Source organism: Rhinoderma darwinii, chromosome 13, assembly GCF_050947455.1.
Source record: "Rhinoderma darwinii isolate aRhiDar2 chromosome 13, aRhiDar2.hap1, whole genome shotgun sequence".
Taxonomy (NCBI): Eukaryota; Metazoa; Chordata; class Amphibia; order Anura; family Rhinodermatidae; genus Rhinoderma; species Rhinoderma darwinii.
Window position 1 is genome coordinate 17,152,689 of NC_134699.1, and position 20,657 is coordinate 17,173,345.

Consider the following 20,657-nt stretch of genomic DNA (forward strand, 5'->3'; position numbering starts at 1 on the left):
CACCGATCAAAACTTCTGACGCGTCACTGTGACATGTGAAAAGTTTTTTTTAAAGTTTAGTTAACTTCTAAATAGGAGGCCTTGTTTAGACAGCCATAGTTCAGGATGCAAGTCCCCTAGTCATGTTGATCATAAGGGGGTCATGCTGCTGGGAGACCCATATATTCTGCAGGTGTTTGCTGAAAATTGCATTTACATTGTAATTGCCTCACAAGTTGGGGAGAACCCCATATATAAGCTCAAAATACCCTAAGGGGGACATTTTGGCATGTTCTTTGACGCGGAAACCGCGCCAAATAACGTCTGAAAATTCCTCCCATTGATTTCAATGGTAGGCGGAAGCATTTTTTTTCCCGCAAACAACATGCCCTATCTTCGGGCGTTTACGTCTCTGACCGCGCGACCCAAAACCGCCACGAAAAACGCGGCAAATAGCGTGCAGGCAGATCAGAATCTGTCTCAGATTTTTCCGCCTGCAAAAAAAACAAAACTGAACAGTGCCTAAGAAGGCATATCGCAGGCAAACCATTTACGATATTATTTATTATTTCTCAGCATTCATAACTGCTTTTCTTCTTTTCTTGAAAATTACATAATTGTCCCTGTTTTTGCTTCCAGACACTTGTGACAATTTCTGCATATTAGTACACAAGAGAAGAATGTCATTACATAAGGGATGGAAGCAGTTACACCGGTAAACCTTCCAGTCTCCTTTATGGGATCCGTCATTCCTAAGGCACAAACTACGCAATATAATGTGCCTCAATGAATCACTGCATTGCATAAAATACATTGTGTTGTCCAGTGATATAACTGGTGACGGTTGACTGCAGCCAACTAGTTTCCAGTGATCTGATCTAATCTGAGTATGAGTAGTACAGCCACGTGCTAGTTAGATTTAGAACTAGGCCTAAGAGCTGCAGAATGGAAAGTTTGGTTCTTCTCTACCTAAGACCTTATTCAGACGACTACATTTTAGCATCCGTATTACATTCGCAAGAGCCAGAAACTCACCCTCCGTTCAAGTGAACTAAACTTAGATAGGGTTTTAAGGTGATCTAACTTCTGTTTACATCAATCACGGGGTCTTGAGGCTGTTATATGGACACTAAAAGACTCAAAAAAAAATATGCACATCTGGACAAACCCTTACCTAAAAGATGACACGCTGGCGATCAGTCAATCACCACTTTCCAGCAGCTGAAACGGATGGCGGGGAAGCGCAGACAGCCGCACATTTCTCCTGCAGTGGCCACTTCAGGAGAAATGGGGTATTACAGATAAAATCAAAATGTGGATGGTTTAAGCTGTAACTTTCTACATGAGTCGTCCTGTTCACTCCTCTGCTCTTTCTCCATTTTACAGCATTGTAAAGCATAAAAACACCTCCTTTATGTCAAGCAATTCAGTCATTTAGAAAGTTAATTTTTACAAAAAAAAGTATTAAAATATCCTTCGGATAGGTCATTAATGTGTGTCGGGTGAGGGGTTCACCACCAATGGGCAAAACAAAAGAGCACCGGAGCTTGCTGGAACACTTCAGCACCTATACTGCAGTATTGCATGTGGCTGCACCAAATGAATGGGACTGAGCCACAGTCCCATTATTTTGGTACACAACGGCATGGACACTGTGTCGATACTGGAGTGAAGGGACTATGAACATTCAGTGGGTGCCTCGGCAATAATGAACTATGTAAAATTCAGAAAACCCCTTTTATCTTATCACTAAGAATAGAAAATTAAGCATTGTTTGGTTAATCCAAAGGCTCCTTTCCCCCATTCTGTGCCAAAGACCTGAGTAATCGGAGTCAGACTGGTTGCTAAGTAACACACCATAGCTGTAAGGCAATATGTCCATAGCAACCAGTCTGTCCTATGCAAACCTTATTTTAGGAAGAGAAAAAGGAAAACGTTGTTATAACACTATAGCGCTGAAACGTCACATTCTAACCTGTGCACCTGCCTAGGCACGTATAGAGGTGTATTGTACCCCATTATACTGCAGTCTGTGCATGTGCCACAATTTGCAGACACAGATCAACCCCGCACCCCAACCTAGGCAGGTCTGCAATTGCCATCATGGTGCTCGGAGTCCTACACAAGAGAAGCAACACTTGAGAAGTTGCAAATACATCCAGATATACAGGACAACATTAGTTCTTCCCTCATGACCTGGATTTGGTTGATTTCAATGCCATTCCTAAGGTTATGTTCACACGCAAACTTGAAAACCGCTCCGTATTTTCAGACGTCGTTTTAAGGGAAAACGGCTCCAGATTTTCAGACTTCTTTTAAGCCACTCGTGATTTTCGTGGCGTTTTTCACTGCATTTTTGGAGCGGTTTTCTATAGAGTCTATGAAAACTGCTCCAAAACGTCCCAAGTAGTGACCTGGACTTCTTTTTCGCGCCCATTTTTTTATGCGGCCGTTTTTCAAAACGCCCACGTAAAAAAACGGCCCGTCGGAACAAAACGCAGTTTTACCCAATGAAATCAATGGTCAGATGTTTGAAGGCATTCTGCCTCCGATTTTTCGGCCGTTTATACGGCGAAAATACGCCGTGTGAACATACCCTAATAGTGATTGTTCATAAGCTGTGTGATATTTGCTAAACACATACCATGTGGTTGGGATGATGATGCAAAACTTATTTTAGTTGCAGGCTGAGCATGCAAGATTATATTTAGTTACCGAGTGACCATTTAAAGCTTTATCTTCATACTGATCCTTCTCGTAGAACCTGGTTTACAATCTAGACCGCGCTGGATTTTCGCATTGATTGCCGTGTATAATCTAAACAGATGCGAGTTCTAGCAGAAAGCAATTTGCCACAAGACTCCGTTGTAGAGTTATTACCTTATCGGTTTAGACACGCCCATGTTTCTGCAAGACTCCTCCCCTTTTCCTTTAGCTGCACCCCCTTTTTCTGGGTCAACAAACCACATTAAGTTGCAAAAATGAAGCAATCCGATGGTGTGTAATATACATACACTATACCTTGCATTAGGCGTTCAAGGAACACTTCATTCCAACTGGATTATCCCTAGTGCAGGGCCTGAGGGGGCGGTGCAGGACACAGGGTAGTCTTTGAATCCTCAGGCCCTGCAATAAGCTTAAAGGGATTGTCCATGATCATAAATACATTGCCGCTTTCTTCCAAAAACAATGTCACATCTGTCCACAAGTTGAGTGGTATTGCAGATCATACACCTTCACTTCAATGGAGCTAAACTGCAGTACCACACCGAACCTGCGGACAGGTGTAGCGCTGTTTCTGGAAGAAAGCAACCATATGGTTTTTGATCCTGTGCAACACCTTTAACCGTGCATCAGTTTAAGCTTTTAAATTATTCATAATTTTGTGATTAAGATTTGTCATATTTGTCCTGGTTTTTTGCTTTTGGGGATGACTGGTAACTTTGAAGAGGTTCTTGAATTCATTGAATATTTTTTTTTTTTTAAACTATTCAAATTTATTTTTAGAAAAAACATAAATAATTCAGTTATTCCCCCTTCTCCGCTGTCAGACCCGTGCAAATCCAGCTCTGGGTAAAACTGCTGAATCATTTGAAGTAATAAGTCCACACAGAGCAGCTCTGACACGGTCGCGACGCGGCCAATGTTCGGCGCGGCTGTCAACTACCCGGTTTATGGCCGCGCATTATTGCAGGTAAAACGGCCCTTTACCTGCAAAATTGTGCGGCCATAAAGGGTGTATTAATTAATGGCCATTAACAGGATATTTGACCGCTGCGCCGAACATGATGTTGGCGCGGTTGTTGACTGTGTCAGGGCCGCTACGTGTGGCCTTACCTTAATAGCTAAAGCCTTTTTAATAGGGTTCTCTATTTTGCATTACTCACTCATCTTAACCCCTTAAGGTCCGAGCCATTGTTTGGATTTTTAATTTTTCACTTCTCGCCTTCTAAGAGCCATAAAGTTTTTATTTTTCCGTCAATAGAGCGGTGTGAGGGCTTCTATTTTGCGGGAGGAGTGGTAGTTTCTATTGGTAGCATTTAAAGTACCATATAATTTACTCGAAGCTGCAAAAAAATTATTTTTTGGGTTCCGTTTTTACGTCTTTCACCGTGTGGTAAAAACAACAACTTAACTTTACTCTGTGGCTCCATACAATTACGGTGATATCAAATCTATATAAATCTATCTACTTTAAAAAAACAAAACTTTTTGTTAAAATTTGTTTTGTTTAACCACATTCTGAGAACCATAACTTTTTTATTTTTCCATGCATTGAGCGGTCTGAGGGCTTATTTTTTGCAGGACGAGCTGTAGTTTTTATTGGCACCGTTTATTGGTACATATCACTTTTTGATCACTTTTTCTAAAAAAAAAAAATTTGGTAGCTAAGATGACTGCGATTTTGGCGGCTTACAATTTTTATTTTTTTACGGCGTTCACTATGCGTGTTAAATAACGCTATATTGTAATAGTTGAGACTTTTACAGACGCGGCAATACCAATTTTGTGTACTTTTTTTTGCTTTAGAGGAAAAATAAGAAAAGGGTTTTTTGTTTTTTTTAACTTTTTATTTTTTTTGCTCTACTAAAAACGTTATCACTTCTTTTTACACATTTTATTAGTCCCCTTAGGGGACTTGAACCACCGATCATTAGATCGCTGGTACAATATACTGCAATACTAATGTATTGCAGTATATCGTCATTTTTACAGGCATCTGTTAAGCCCTGTCACAGGCAGGGCTTAACAGAGGCAGAATGAAGGCAGCCCTGGGGGCCTTCATTAGGCCCCTGGGCTGCCATAACAACCATCGTCGCCCCCCGATCTGGCTACGGGGGGGGGGGTGATTAGCTGTCAGAGGGGGCCGCTCCCCTCTTTTCAACCCCTCAGATGCTGCAGTCGCGGTCGCTGCTCCCGACTTAGTCCCGGGTGTCGGCTGTAAAAGACAGCCAACACCCACAGCATATGGAGCGCGCTCAGTGCGTGAGTGCGCTCCAAACATCACCCGGCGCACCATGACGTACGGTGCGTCATGGTGCATCAAGGGGTTAAAGAGGACCCGTCAGCTTTCCTGACGTTTCTGGTTTAGTAAATAATTGTATTCCCAATGAAAAAACTATTCTGGAGCATCTTTGCTTGCAACTCTGCGTTATACAATTCCTCTGTTATTCCTCCTGGTAATGTGTGAATACATTGACGACTGGGTGTTACCATTCCACTTATCAGCAGATAGTCTGTAGGGACAAGCCCCATTCACAAGGGGAATGGTCACATGCAGTTGTCAATTTTATTTATACATTTCCAGGAGGAGGAACAGAGGAATGGCACTACGCAGAGTTCTAAGAATACATGATCTGGAATTATTGTATTGGAAATAATTATTTACTTAAACAGGTGTCAGGAGAGGTGACCGGTCCTCTTTACACATAAATGGGTATTGACATGAGGGCATAAAAGGACAAAATATCTTGGCAGAACTTTATTTCTTACTGGCATATATATAATCAGTTTTTTGTAACGACAGTCCAGCTCTGGCTCTGTTATCCTTTGGCCTCAGTTTAGATGCACAAAGAAGGCATGTTGTACTCAATGGCGTAAATAGAAGAGGAAGGTTCCACCTAATAACAAGGGGGTGCATCCCGGCTTAGGCCCCCGCTCCTAGAGCCCCACATCCACAGCATGGGTTTCCTCTATGCTATGTATTGACTTGATTGAACTTTAATTTGCTTAAGGCCTTTTTACACCGGCCGGTGCAGCGAGCGCCGATCAACAAGACCTCGTTGATCTGCGCTCGTTTGCTCCTGTCACATAGTTGTTACTCCGATCGCTCGTCCCCATACATTATTATCGTGTCGGCAGCGCGTCTCCCGGCTTACACAGGAGATGTGCTGCCGACAACGATAATATTTTACTTTTTTAAAATGATATAACCAGCAGACGATCGCGCTCGTTCATCTGTTGATCGTTCCTCGGTTTACACAGGGCAATAAATTTGCAACTAGCGTTATGAGCGTTAGTCTGCATGATAATCGCCCAGTGTAAAACCCCCTTTAGTTATATCTCTGGTTCCACCATCGTTTAGGTGTCTGCAGAGTAGGATTGCTGCAGTTGGGGGATCAGCTAATGTGTGAGGCCAGGTTGTTCCTTGGATAATACGGAGTAAGCATATTTTTTATTTTATTTTTAGGGTTGCTCATCACTTTGCAATTGTGGATGATCCGTGCCTCCAGACACCGAGGTGATCATTTCAGTTTCAAAGCAGAAAAAACTTTACTTGCATTTTGGTGACTTGAGCCCTGATTTTTATTTTGATCAGACTGAAGAATGTTGGCAGCAAAACCTCCTTCCACTGATTTGAATATAATATAGTTGGGTTTAGGCAGGAAAAAACACGTTCCATATTGAGATTGTACTTTATTCTTCTTATAGACCATATGCTCTTTATTGTTGGTGCACTTTTTAGTGTTTCTCGTTATTCTTGAAGCAGAGCACATCCTATCTTGGACTTTCTTGCCACTGATGCCATCTCTGCCCCCAGGTGTTAAAGAACACTAAACCTAAAGTACGAGACTTTTGGGGCTTTTATGAGATTAGAAAAAAAGTGTCTGCTTTTTTTTTCTTCCAGAAATAGTGTCACTCTTGTCCATTAGCTGTGTCTGACACTACCACGTACTCCTATTGCCTTGAATGGGGCTAAGATGTAATACCAGACACAGCCAAAGGATAAAGTGGCGCTGTTTCTGGAAGAAAAAAATGGAGGCACCTTTTCTTTTTTTTTTTTCTCTAATCTCTTATAAACATTTTATAAAACCAAAGTGAATTGGTGATCATGTAATGCATTGTTGTGTCAAGTCCTTCTCCAATCTGGATCATAAAGGGGATTCTGAGTGGACACCCCCCTCTATGATGTTTATATACCCCAATAGCTCACACTCACTGGAATCCACGACACTGAGATAATGGGAGGTATACAGCAGGGTCCTCAAACTGAAAAGTTGGTAGTGACTGGTAATTTTTCCTTTCTGATAAAGAAATTAAAGAGAGGTAATGACTGTGGATACTGGTGACCACCAGCTCTCCAGTGTGAGAAATGGGTCTTACAAAACGTCGCTTCCTGTACTCTTATAAACTTGACTTGGGCGAGTGGAATAAAGGAGGTTACTGCCCTCACTCTTAACTTTTTCTTTTAGGGAGTTAAAGGGGTTTTCCAGGACTTTTATATCGATGGCTTATCTATCAGCTCAGTGGGGGTCCCCTTTTCGGCACCCCCGCTGATCAGCTGACTGTCCCATTCATTTGGACGGGACCTGGAACTGCAATCCAAGACACCGCTCCTATGGCTGTGCATGGTGCGGTGTCTGGTATACTCAATGCCGCGGCACCTTCAGGTCAGCTGATCGGGATCGGCGGTAGTGTCGGGAGTCTGACCTCCACCGATCTCATATTGATGACCTATCTTTAGGATATGCCAGCAATATAAAAGTCCTGGAAAACCCCTTTAAGGTTCCAGTAAGTTCTTCGGCTGCAATGTTGTGTATATTATTCCATGGTTCACTCCAAAAACATTTCAAAAATGGAAAGTAGACAAATTTGATGAATAAATGCGTCACACAGAAGACTTTCTTATGACCACCCAATAAGAGAAGTTTTAGGTTACTATTTGTTGGGTTTATTGGATGTGTTTTCTCCTCGGATGAACCTGTTTCCTGCCACATTAAGACATGATGTAAACAAAGTCCTTGAACATGTTTAATCAAATGTTCCTCTCCAAGACGTTGCTTTCTTATTAGTCAAACAACGTTTCATTAATTCGACAGTAAAAAGTGTCGTCCTCATAAATTCCTTCCGACGAACATTGGAAATTGAGCAAACAGACTGGACACACCTTTAACGGTTTCCACCTCATGGACAACGCAGGCCACCGAACTAGAGTTTTCTGGGCCAAAGTGGAAGATTAGTTGGAGACCGATGTGGCATTGTCCTCCTCGCCAAGCATTGGTACATGGAATGGGCTCCGCTGACAATGGATGAAGGTTAAAACCTTGAATTGTTGTATATTTTAGGACAACACGCAATGTATCCGGCATTAGCCTCAATACTAAAGCTTCTTAGCAAGATTTCGATTCAGACAGGAGCTTAAGGATTGACAGGCGGAATCCGGACATTCTTGAAATTGTATTTTGCAAAATCCAGTTATCCCTTCCAAAAGCTAAAATTGTTTGTTTTATTACTCAAACGCCGTCTGTTTATCTGTAGCAAGTGAATAAGGACGTGCGGCGGCATTTAGAAAGAATATTTAAAGGGTTTTACCACCCATGGGCTCTACCTTGAGCAATACCCATCTACTGGAGTTTTCTTTTTCCCATTCCTTCCTCCCATTGATATAGACAAGTCCTACACCGATCCCTGACTTGCTATAATTTATCATGTCTACCACCAGAGAACATGGAGTCCGTGACCCGCTAAACCATTCCATGTCTTGTTTTATAGTACGTACATTTGCTGTATGTTCTGCCTTCTTTGTAGAAGTCTAACTCTAGGGTTCACATCCGGCTTGGGTTTATCTCTGATGCTTCAAGATAGGAGTGGATGGACACCTTGGGGGAATCCTAAAATTGGGCAAGGAAAGTCCAACGCACATCGTTCTTGTAAGGATTTCTTTCAGCCTCCTAGATTGTTGACTCCCTCTGCTGACCAGTATCTTCTGTCTGGGCACATTAACTCTAGGAGACATTGTAATCTGTAGGGACACTTTTTTTTTTTTTTTTGCTGTAAATTAGACCTGTAGAGGATTTCATCCTTTACATGCCCTCGTACCTTTCCTTTGTCTGAGATCTCATCTGCCGCTCTATCTTGCTCGTTATTTCGCCATGTTCCACATTCGCTTGCTTCTGTTTACTGGCCGTTACTTTTTCCTGGCCTGCACTGTGATTTCCCAGGTGTCTCCCGCTTTGGTTTGTGTTATCACTCCATAAACTGTTTGTAATGAAGGAGACTCTTTGTGGTCAGCCTGAAAAGACTGGCCAAATATACAAATCTGAGTCACGTAGTTGTTGGGGGAGGGGGGGTGTTTGGGGCTGCTGCAAAGTAAAAGTCTTACTATTCTGCCCACTGACCTGTGCCTGTCTCATCAGATGGGGTTGAATGGTATATTTTGCTGTGACCCGGTCTGTCTGCTTGGGACACATCATGGTTCATGCTACAGGCTTGTTTTTTCCTGCAAAACATGTGTACAAACATGGCTGCACAGAAAGGACCATAAACTTACGGATAACCTGCATCCATCTGTCCAATAAGTCTTGATCTTTGTGTGTTTTAATAAATACATGATCGTTGATAAACTATAGGAAACTAGTGCATTGACCGGAACAGATCAGACACGATGGAAAATGCACCTGAATTGGACTCCCTCCCATCCTACGTCTTGTACCTAATAATTATATACATTTGATGGCCAACTGAAGGTGTTTTATAGGGGATAACATTATTATTGTGAAGCATAAATATCATTCTATCACGTCCGCGTACACCGTGATCCACTGATCTGTGCAGGGAATGAAAGGGGGATAACATGATATTTATGCAGCCTTTCGTATTCATACCATATATATATATATATATATATATATATATATATATTAGAGAGACATATTAAATGAACAGGCCTCACATTGTCTTCTAAGTGTAACTGTACAGGTCCCATGCAGTGACTCGTAGGCATCAAGTGGCTGCTGACTGGAGACCGTGGGTCCTTTGACCTCGTAACCATCAGTGTGATGACATGCTACATTCTGCTTTGTTTTCCGCAGCTCTCTCGGATGATGAAGATGTGAACACCATGCTCGTGGGTACTCAGCTCTGGAAGATTAAGCCAGGGTGGCGACGACAAAGACTGTACAGGCTGGAATCTGATGGAATGACCATCTGGTACGAAAGCAAAGCAAAAAAGGCACGTTCCAAGCAGATCTGTGAGTACCAATAGGCAAAGGCCAAGTGGCAGATTCACTGGCATATTCGACCATGATTATTTAAAACCCTTGCGCTTAAGAGGTGCAAATATTTCTGATGTTGCAGCTAATCCTGAGCAATTAATGCAGTGACATAGACTGACGGATAATAGCAATCATTGTATGCAAGGGTTTACATACCATAGATGCCATCTTTGCATCTGCTTTGTGGTCCTTGCTGAAGCTAGCCATATCCCCATTTTCTTTGGGCTGTTGGAACCTGCACACAACTGAAGGTAAAGAGCCATGCCGCCCTCCTGTCCTACAAAGGATGGAAAGGGAGTGTGGGGGATAATATGCTTTGGGCCCTTCCATCCTGGGATGGAGGATATGATGCTTTAGACGATTACTAGCGGTGGAGATTCCCAATTATGTGTTTATTTCCTGGGGTTTCCTGTGCTGTATGTAAAATCCTGGCTTAATGGGAATTGAATTGTATTGAGATTAATATATATTATATACAGTGAAGGAAATAAGTATTTGATCCCTTGCTGATTTTGTAAGTTTGCCCACTGTCAAAGACATGAACAGTCTAGAATTTTTAGGCTAGGTTAATTTTACCAGTGAGAGAGAGATTATATAAAAAAAAAAACACAGAAAATCACATAGTCAAAATTATATATATTTATTTGCATTGTGCACAGAGAAATAAGTATTTGATCCCTTTGGCAAACAAGACTTAATACTTGGTGGCAAAACCCTTGTTGGCAAGCACAGCAGTCAGACGTTTTTTGTAGTTGATGATGAGGTTTGCACACGTGTCAGATGGAATTTTGGCCCACTCCTCTTTGCAGATCACCTGTAAATCATTAAGATTTCGAGGCTGTCGCTTGGCAACTCGGATCTTCAGCTCCCTCCATACGTTTTTGATGGGATTAAGGTCTGGAAACTGGCTAGGCCACTCCATGACCTTAATGTGCTTCTTTTTGAGGCACTCCTTTGTTGCCTTGGCTGTATGTTTCGGGTCATTGTCGTGCTGGAAGACCCAGCCACGAGCCATTTTTAATGTCCTGGTGGAGGGAAGGAGGTTGTCACTCAGTATTTGACTGTACATGGCTCCATCCATTCTCCCATTGATGCGGTGAAGTAGTCCTGTGCCCTTAGCAGAGAAACACCCCCAAAACATAATGTTTCCACCTCCATGCTTGACAGTGGGGACGGTGTTCTTTGGGTCATAGGCAGCATTTCTCTTCCTCCAAACACGGCGATTTGAGTTAATGCCAAAGAGCTCAATTTTAGTCTCATCTGACCACAGCACCTTCTCCCAATCACTCTCAGAATCATCCAGATGTTCATTTGCAAACTTCAGACGGGCCTGTACATGTGCCTTCTTGAACAGGGGGACCTTGCGGGCACTGCAGGATTTTAATCCATTACGGCGTAATGTGTTACCAATGGTTTTCTTGGTGACTGTGGTCCCAGCTGCCTTGAGATCATTAACAAGTTCCCCCCGTGTAGTTTTCGGCTGAGCTCTCACCTTCCTCAGGATCAAGGATACCCCACGAGGTGAGATTTTGCATGGAGCCCCAGATCGATGTCGATTGACAGTCATTTTGTATGTCTTCCATTTTCTTACTATTGCACCAACAGTTGTCTCCTTCTCACCCAGCGTCTTACTTTATGGTTTTGTAGCCCATTCCAGCCTTGTGCAGGTCTATGATCTTGTCTCTGACATCCTTAGAAAGCTCTTTGGTCTTGCCCATGTTGTAGAGGTTAGAGTCAGACTGATTCATTGAGTCTGTGGACAGGAGTCTTTTATACAGGTGACCATGTAAGACAGCTGTCTATAATGCAGGCACCAAGTTGATTTGGAGCGTGTAACTGGTCTGGAGGAGGCTGAACTCTTAATGGTTGGTAGGGGATCAAATACTTATTTCCTTCACTGTAGCTATAATCTCCGCTTTGTGTCCTTGCACCTGTTCACATTTTGCTGTATTCCACCAGTTTGTACTTTGGTTTAATGTCAATGTGTTTCTTCATCCCCTTCCCCATCCCTCACCGTGTCTTATGCCTCCAGTCTCTGTTCTACACATTGAGTCTGTACGTGAAGGGAGGCAGTCAGAGGGGTTACGGAGAAATGGCCGTCGCTTCCCGGAAAGCTGCTGCTTCAGTATTTCTTTCGTGGGAAGGAGAAGAAACTTGGACCTGGCAGCATCCACTGATCAGGAAGCCCGTAGCTGGGTGCAAGGCCTGCGGAAACTCATGGGGAGAGCCGTGGCGATGAGCCAGAGGGAGAAGTTGGTTCAATATCCTTATGTAATGGTAGCCATGAAGTGGTTTAATAAGAAAGGTTAAACTCCGCATGTGCCAGTGTCACCACCAGAAATTTGAGCCCAAATAAGACAAATTCTGAGGGCCCTCTTATCTCACCAAAGACTGGCTTCCAACTCTCGAGTCTTGATCTACTCCTGTTTCTTGAGTCCAGTCAATGGCAGCTCTCTGATCTTCCCTTCTAGTTTTTACTATGACCCTACTTTTTGTTTTTGGCACCACTCTTGAGTTTGTCTTTCCTATGTATCCCCTTTGTTTTCCCTATATTCTTATGCCATCTTGTCTCTACGGAGTCTTATTTGTGACATCTTCTGCATGATCACCTTTATTATCAGGTGTCTTCTCTTTTTATTGTCTTGCCTGTTCCAATCAGTTCTGTAATATTATTATAATGATAAATTATCATCAGCCAGGAAGTTTTTTGCAGCGGTCTTGATGTCTGGGAGCTTTCCTGGACTAATTCTTGATGTAGTCTCACAATCATGTTTTACCCTGTCACATCCATATTTATCTTCCTTGACTGAGCTGCATTTGGATCCGGGATTATCTGATTCAGGCAGACAGAGATGGGGATGAAAAGATGAGTTTCCAAGAAGTGAAGGACATGCTGAGGATGATAAACATTGATATGAACGACATGTATGCCTACAGTCTGTTCAAGGTGACGCCGTTATTCTTATACATGTATACTTGGCTGGGGCGACCTGGATGAGGGTTGGGAGGGGGAGGGGGACGCTATTGATATTCATTAGAAATGTATGCATTTAAGGAGAGTGGTTCTGCAGACTGTCAGGGCATACTGGGAGTTGTAGTTTTTCTATAGTTGCAGAGTCACAGGTTGGCGATCACGTTGTAATGTTACAAATCAGCGCAATTCGGATGTATGCACCTCACTAGACACTCTTTAAAAGTGGCGATAAAGGGTGTGTGGCATAATTGAAAAGGGTGTGGCTTAAAATGTCCCAAATTGCGCTAAACGAAACCAAAGCCAGCCAAGAGTTGGTATAAGTTAGAGAAAAGTGCACCACTGAGATGAATGTGTTGTATCTTCGACGGCTTTAAATTTACTCTGTCTACATCAGGGTTCAGCAACCTTCGGCACTCCAGCTGTTGTGAAACTACAACTCCCAGCATGCACTGACAGCCAATGGCTTTATTATTAATCCAGGGCATGCTGGGAACTGTAGTTTCACAACAGCTGGAGTGCCAAAGTTTGTTGACCTCTGATCTAAATCTCAGACTGCATTAGTAAATCTACCCCTGTGTTTTGTAGGCCCCCTTACAGTGCTACTAGCTCCTCATGAGTTCTACCCTCCAGGACCAGCATTTGCCATATGTCCCCAGACCTAGCATTTTACAGCTTTGCAGTGAAGCTGCCTGTGGTTGATGGCTAAATTTAGAGTGCCCAAGGGGCGCACACCCAATCGTTCTGTGAGCCCCTTCCAACGGTCCTTTAACTCTCAAGGCTCTGAAAAAGCAATCATTTTATACTGCTTTGTTGATCTGTATAGCTTGATGTAGGGGGATGGTATATTCAATGTATTCTAACAATTTACATCAAATATTAGCCGTATTTGAATCATAAAACAAAGTGCGTTTCCCACCAAAGAAGAAATGAAAACTTTTTTATTAAATCAGAAACTCATGTCTGCCTAGTCATGACTACATAACGTGACCGATTTGCTTTCAGGAGCTTGGAGATATGGGAACTGTAAATGTTTGTGCCAATTGATCCCCAAGCTAAAATCTTGGAGCCTGCGTTGGTGATCTATTTAAGCTGGAAGCATTGAAGTATATATACACAACTCGTCTGTATAGAATTGTGTGTTTATGGACGTGAATTTGTAAACAAAGTTATTCTACAGTTTGGTCCCTGTAATCTTGGCCCCGGGACCAATTTGATATAGAGAACCCTAAACAGCCCCTTTTGAAATGTCTTCCTTGACATGTCTGTTTTGTTAATACTTCCCCACGAAATTAAAATTCTAGAGCAGGGGTCTCAAACTCGGCCGGGTAAGTGGGCTGCATATAGAAAAAATGGGAAGTTGACGGGCCGCATTACTTTCAAATTTGATACAATACAAAATTATTGTTAATCAATTAGTTATTTGACCTACTATAACACTATATTGCTAGAATAATAACACTACATTACTATAATAATAGCGCTAGGTTTAAAATTTGAGATATTTCTCCACGTGCTTATTTCAACAATCCAGCTTTCCAGTTTATGTGTCGCCAAATGCAGTCCGGCGGCTCAGTTAGCACACATGTCAAGATTGGGCAGCCCCTTTTTAGATAGTGCCGCAGTGCCCTCTGTGGATGCTGCCGCAGTGCCCTCTGTGGATGCTGCCGCAGTGCCCTCTGTGGATGCTGCCGCAGTGCCCTCTGTGGATGCTGCCGCAGTTCCCTCTGTGGATGCTGCCGCAGTGCCCTCTGTGGATGCTGCCGCAGTGCCCTCTGTGGATGCTGCCGCAGTGCCCTCTGTGGATGCTGCCGCAGTGCCCTCTGTGGATGCTGCCGCAGTGCCCTCTGTGGATGCTGCCGCAGTGCCCTCTGTGGATGCTGCCGCAGTGCCCTCTGTGGATGCTGCCGCAGTGCCCTCTGTGGATGCTGCCGCAGTGCCCTCTGTGGATGCTGCCGCAGTGCCCTCTGTGGATGATGCCGCAGTGCCCTCTGTGGATGCTGCCGCAGTGCCCTCTGTGGATGCTGCCGCAGTGCCCTCTGTGGATGCTGCCGCAGTGCCCTCTGTGGATGCTGCCGCAGTGCCCTCTGTGGATGCTGCCGCAGTGCCCTCTGTGGATGCTGCCGCAGTGCCCTCTGTGGATGCTGCCGCAGTGCCCTCTGTGGATGCTGCCGCAGTGCCCTCTGTGGATGCTGCCGCAGTGCCCTCTGTGGATGCTGCCGCAGTGCCCTCTGTGGATGCTGCCGCAGTGCCCTCTGTGGATGCTGCCGCAGTGCCCTCTGTGGATGCTGCCGCAGTGCCCTCTGTGGATGCTGCCGCAGTGCCCTCTGTGGATGCTGCCGCAGTGCCCTCTGTGGATGCTGCCGCAGTGCCCTCTGTGGATGCTGCCGCAGTGCCCTCTGTGGATGCTGCCGCAGTGCCCTCTGTGGATGCTGCCGCAGTGCCCTCTGTGGATGCTGCCGCAGTGCCCTCTCGATAATGCAACACACCCCTAGATAAGGCCACAGTGCCCTCTGTAGATAAGGCCACAGTGCCCTCTGTAGATAAGGCCACAGTGCCCTCTGTAGATAAGGCCACAGTGCCCTCTGTAGATAAGGCCACAGTGCCCTCTGTAGATAAGGCCACACACCCCTAGATAATGCCAGTGTCCTCTTCAGATACTGTCACACACCCACTTGTAGATGTTGCCACAGTGCCCTCTGTAGAGGCTGCCCCAGTGCACTCTGTAGAGGCTGCCCCAGTGCACTCTGTAGAGGCTGCCCCAGTGCCCTCTGTAGAGGCTGCCCCAGTGCCCTCTGTAGAGGCTGCCCCAGTGCCCTCTGTAGAGGCTGCCCCAGTGCCCTCTGTAGAGGCTGCCCCAGTGCCCTCTGTAGAGGCTGCCCCAGTGATGTCAGGGGCTTGCCCAGAGCTGGAGTCCCAGGCAGAGCGCTAGTAGGCTCTTCCTGGGACTCCAGCTGTGCTCCTGACATCACTGGGACTCCTGCTCTGGGGAAGCCCCTGACATCATTGTCGATGTATGGACAGAGATGTCAGAGGCTTCCCCAGAGTCCCGGAGCAGAGCCGATAATAGCGCTCTGCCCTGGACTCCGCTCTGGGGAAGACCCTGACACACTGTCCATATATGGGCAGCGATGTCAGGGAATTCCACAGAGTCCCGGAGCAGAGCCGACACCAGCGCTCTGCTCGGGACTCCGGCTCTGGGGAAGCCCCAGACATCGCTGTTCATATGTGGACAGCGATGTCAGGGAATTCCACAGAGTCAAGGAGCAGAGGCGACACCAGCGCTCTGCTCCGCTCTTGGCAAGACCCTGACACACTGTCCATATATGGGCAGCGATGTCAGGGAATTCCACAGAGTCCCGGAGCAGAGCCGACACCAGCGCTCTGCTCGGGACTCCGGCTCTGGGGAAGCCCCAGACATCGCTGTTCATATGTGGACAGCGATGTCAGGGAATTCCAGAGTCTCGGAGCAGAGCCGATACTAGCGGCTCTGTGTCCCGCGGGCCGCAGATGACAGCCCCAGGGGCCGCATGCGGCCCGCGGGCCGCATGCTTGAGACCCTTGTTCTAGAGCATCTATTCTTAAAACTCTGAATTGTGCTCTTCCTCTGTTATTCCTCTTGTGAATTTATTCATACATTTCCAACTGGGTGTTGCCATTCCTTGTCAAAGGGCTGTGTCCCTACATAGTATGATACTGTCCAGCCATGGCCGACAGACTATCTAGGGACACACCACATGAACAAGGGTAACGCCCAGTTGTCATACATTTCCAGGAGGAATCGCAGAGGCCAGGCACAATGCAAAGTTCTAAGGACAAGTTTTATAGGAAAACACATGTCCGTTCCAGTTTGACATATTTCCAGCTTTTCTAATGCTGTCGATGAAATGGCATTCAATTGCATGTTTTTAACACACATGCAAATTTGAGACGTATGTCCGGTAATTTCGGCTAGTAGACCGATCCTTGGGATAGGTCATCAGTGTGATGTTGGGGGTCCATCCTCTGGTGTCCTCCGTCACCAGCATTGTTTGTCAGGGCACAGCACTATACATATGGGTATGTGGGCTGAGCTGCAGTACCGTGCTCTGTGTGTCGGACCCCCAGCGGTCATACATTAATAGCCTTTCCTAAGGATAGGCCACCAATTGAAATTTGCGGACCATCCCTTTAACATTGTCCTGTTTCCTACTGTGTATAGAAGTGTGACCGCTCCAACAGCGACACCCTGGAGGACTGTGAGATAGAGGAGTTCTGCACAAAGCTCATGCAGCGGCCGGAGCTGGAGGAGCTGTTTCACCATTACTCTGGAGAGGACCGTGTACTTTCTGCAGAGGAGCTACAGGAATTCTTGCAGCATCAAGGAGAAGAGGCGACGCTGGAGAGGGCGCAGGACATAATTCACAAATTTGAGCTGAATGAGAAAGGTAACAGTAGACTTCACACCCACAACCTCTACAGTGTAGACACGGGGCGAGCGTTCATTCAGAACACGTCATTCCCCTGATCCAGCCAGTTCTGCAATATTTTCACAAGAGACTTTCCTAATATTTACAGATGTGGCATATCGATAAGATCTTCCATACATGTCTGGTCGGTACGAGTCTAACTACTGCAACCTCCACTGATCCTGAGAATGTGTTCTCTTGGCTCAGAGACTGTGCATTTGCCCATGCTCCCCCCATTTTCACGGGGGTCATATAATATGTCACTCATGACTTAGGGGAAGTCCTACCACTAGGACCTCCATCTATAAGAGATGAATAGTATATTCTGTTGTTATGCCATTAATGCCTCTAGTACAGAGGTCAACAACCTTCGGCATCTTAGCTGTTTTGAAGTTACAACTCCCAGCATGCACTGTGACAGCCAAAGGCCTTATTATTCCAGCCAAAAGCTGTCGGGGCATGCTGGTAATTGTCAGAATTGGATCCAGGAGAGCAGAGCTTCAAGGCCTTCCCTTATTTATTTCTTCTGTTTAGGTTCCGTTCCTGGTTTTGGCTTAAACTCATGCAAAACCTGCTACAAGTCTGCACTGTGGGAACCCAGCCTTAGGGTAGTTTTACAAACGGCAGATTTGTTGCAGACGTGTTTGTGGCTGAAAAATCTACTCCATACATGTGAGTGGGGTTGTTTCTGCAGAATGGGCGCGGATTTCTTCAAATCCCGTTCAGATGACTAGGAAAGTTGCAGAATTGTTTGCAACAAATCAGCCGCATGTGAACTTACTGTAAACCGGCCTTCATGTAATGATTCTTAACGTATTCTGTTTGCCAGGTAACCATTCCTGTAGTAGGTGAATGAACTATTAGGAGAAGCTTGAGGTGTGTCGTCTCCTGTCAGGTGTTCTTACCTGTCATGTTTGAGCCAAAGCTTCTCCTCTTCATTGTAGTAAACTTGTTCTCCTTGATCTGCTGGTTCAGAACGCTAAACCCACAACTACACACCCGGCAACACAACTAGTCCTGTACAACTGACTGATCACACGTTATCATGACATGATGCTTTATAAACACTGTGTATGGAGTAATACTGATTCTATCTCTATCTATCTATCTATCTATCTATCTATCTATTTATCTATCTATCGTCTGTCTATCTATCTGTCATGTCTGTATCTGTCTCATGTCTGTATATCTGTCTCTCTCGTCTATCTGTCTATCTGTCTCTCTCGTCTGTCTGTCTCTCGTCTGTCTGTCTATCTGTCTCTCTCGTCTGTCTCTCGTCTGTCTCCCCTCTCACGTCTGTCTCCCCTCTCACGTCTCTCTCTCGTCTGTCTCCCCTCTCACGTCTCTCTCTCGTCTTTCTCCCCTCTCACGTCTCTCTCTCGTCTTTCTCCCCTCTCACGTCTCTCTCTCTCGTCTGTCTCCCCTCTCACGTCTCTCTCTCGTCTGTCTCCCCTCTCACGTCTCTCTCTCGTCTGTCTCCCCTCTCACGTCTCTCTCTCGTCTGTTTCCCCTCTCTCGTCTGTCTCCCCTCTCACGTCTCTCTCTCGTCTGTCTCCCCTCTCACGTCTCTCTCTCGTCTGTCTCCCCTCTCACGTCTCTCTCTCGTCTGTCTCCCCTCTCACGTCTCTCTCTCGTCTGTCTCCCCTCTCACGTCTCTCTCTCGTCTGTCTCCCCTCTCACGTCTCTCTCTCGTCTGTCTCCCCTCTCACGTCTCTCTCTCGTCTGTCTCCCCTCTCACGTCTCTCTCTCGTCTGTCTCCCCTCTCACGTCTCTCTCTCGTCTGTCTCCCCTCTCACGTCTCTCTCTCGTCTGTCTCCCCTCTCACGTCTCTCTCTCGTCTGTCTCCCCTCTCACGTCTCTCTCTCGTCTGTCTCCCCTCTCACGTCTCTCTCTCGTCTGTCTCCCCTCTCACGTCTCTCTCTCGTCTGTCTCCCCTCTCACGTCTCTCTCTCGTCTGTCTCCCCTCTCACGTCTCTCTCGCGTCTGTCTCCCCTCTCATGTCTCTCGCGTCTGTCTCCCCTCTCACGTCTCTCTCTCGTATCTATGTCACATTAATATGATAGGATAAGATGTATTATAAATCATGTGGCTATCTAGAGACAGAACAACACTGGGATGAATCCATTTAAAGAGGGTGCTCCGAAGTCTGATATGTGCCAGTCACAGGCCGCTCACATCTTGTCTTTGGATGGGTACAAGCCCTTGTTGTCATGTCGTGCTGCATCACGATGGAGTTACCTGAGTCTTAGGGGGTACGAGTAGCAGCTACTACACAGATATACCTGTTACCCCTCACAGGGGATCATTCTCTGTCACTTCCAGCGTTCGGATCCATTTACTGATTCTTCTCTCTTGACTTTTGCCTTTAGCCAAGCAACATGGCCTAATGATGCAAGAAGGATTCATGATGTACCTGCTGTCAGCCGAGGGAGATATCTTTAACCAGAAGCATAGGAAAGTGTATCAGGACATGAGCCAGCCATTGTGCCACTACTTGATCTCCTGCTCCCACAACACCTACCTGACCAATCACCAGCTTGTTGGAGCAAGTAGCACCGAGTCCTATATTAGGTAAGTCAAAACTTGATGGGTGGTCATACAAGTATCTGTGCCAATGAGCTTGTATTCTACAGGCGGTATTGTGATTAATGGACATTGGAGTTACCATTTCCCTTGTTTATGGATTGTGCCCTACACAGTCTAACACTGTCCGCAGACAGGGTATATAGGGATATAAGCCATTGACAGAGGTAATGGTAATTCCAAATTTAGTCTTACATTTCCAGGAGGACTCCGAGGAATGGCACACTGTAGGGTTCAGAGAAAATATAACTATATTTACTCAAACAGACATGTCAGGAGAGCCGACAGATCTTTAAGAATATTTTCAGTATATATTGTGGGAATGTTTATCAATCCCAAACATATTGTTAGTATCTGATTCGCCCCCCACATACATAATCATAACTCTATAGGCTGCAGACCGATATGATGACCACGGGATATTTTCAATTCAATGGACAGCAGTTGGATAATTTCTGCGATTAGAAATAATGAACATATTGTTATGGAACAACTATATAAGCAATTTCCTGATAAATTCTGCACTGTAGCTCAAAGTGTCCCAAACTTTATAATCCCCCGCTAACCAAGTAGACTGTATATAGATTCTTACTGCAAATCTCAAGATCATTATCTTTCTTAAAGATGTTTCTATATTACATTTGGCATTTAGTTTATTCCTCATCTGAATGTTAAACAGCT

The 20,657-nt window shown here is 45.2% G+C and overlaps 1 protein-coding gene across 1 annotated transcript in view; it reads left to right on the plus strand.

Annotated features, from left to right (window-relative positions):
- The window catches only part of PLCD3 (phospholipase C delta 3), a 61,162-nt gene that overhangs the window by 4,974 nt on the left and 35,531 nt on the right, over nucleotides 1-20,657 (plus strand). The window contains exons 2-6 of the mRNA XM_075846997.1: nucleotides 9,792-9,950; nucleotides 12,007-12,235; nucleotides 12,792-12,921; nucleotides 17,147-17,372; nucleotides 19,763-19,964. Of these exons, the coding sequence (XP_075703112.1) occupies nucleotides 9,792-9,950; nucleotides 12,007-12,235; nucleotides 12,792-12,921; nucleotides 17,147-17,372; nucleotides 19,763-19,964 (946 nt within the window). The remainder of the gene's footprint in view (nucleotides 1-9,791; nucleotides 9,951-12,006; nucleotides 12,236-12,791; nucleotides 12,922-17,146; nucleotides 17,373-19,762; nucleotides 19,965-20,657) is intronic.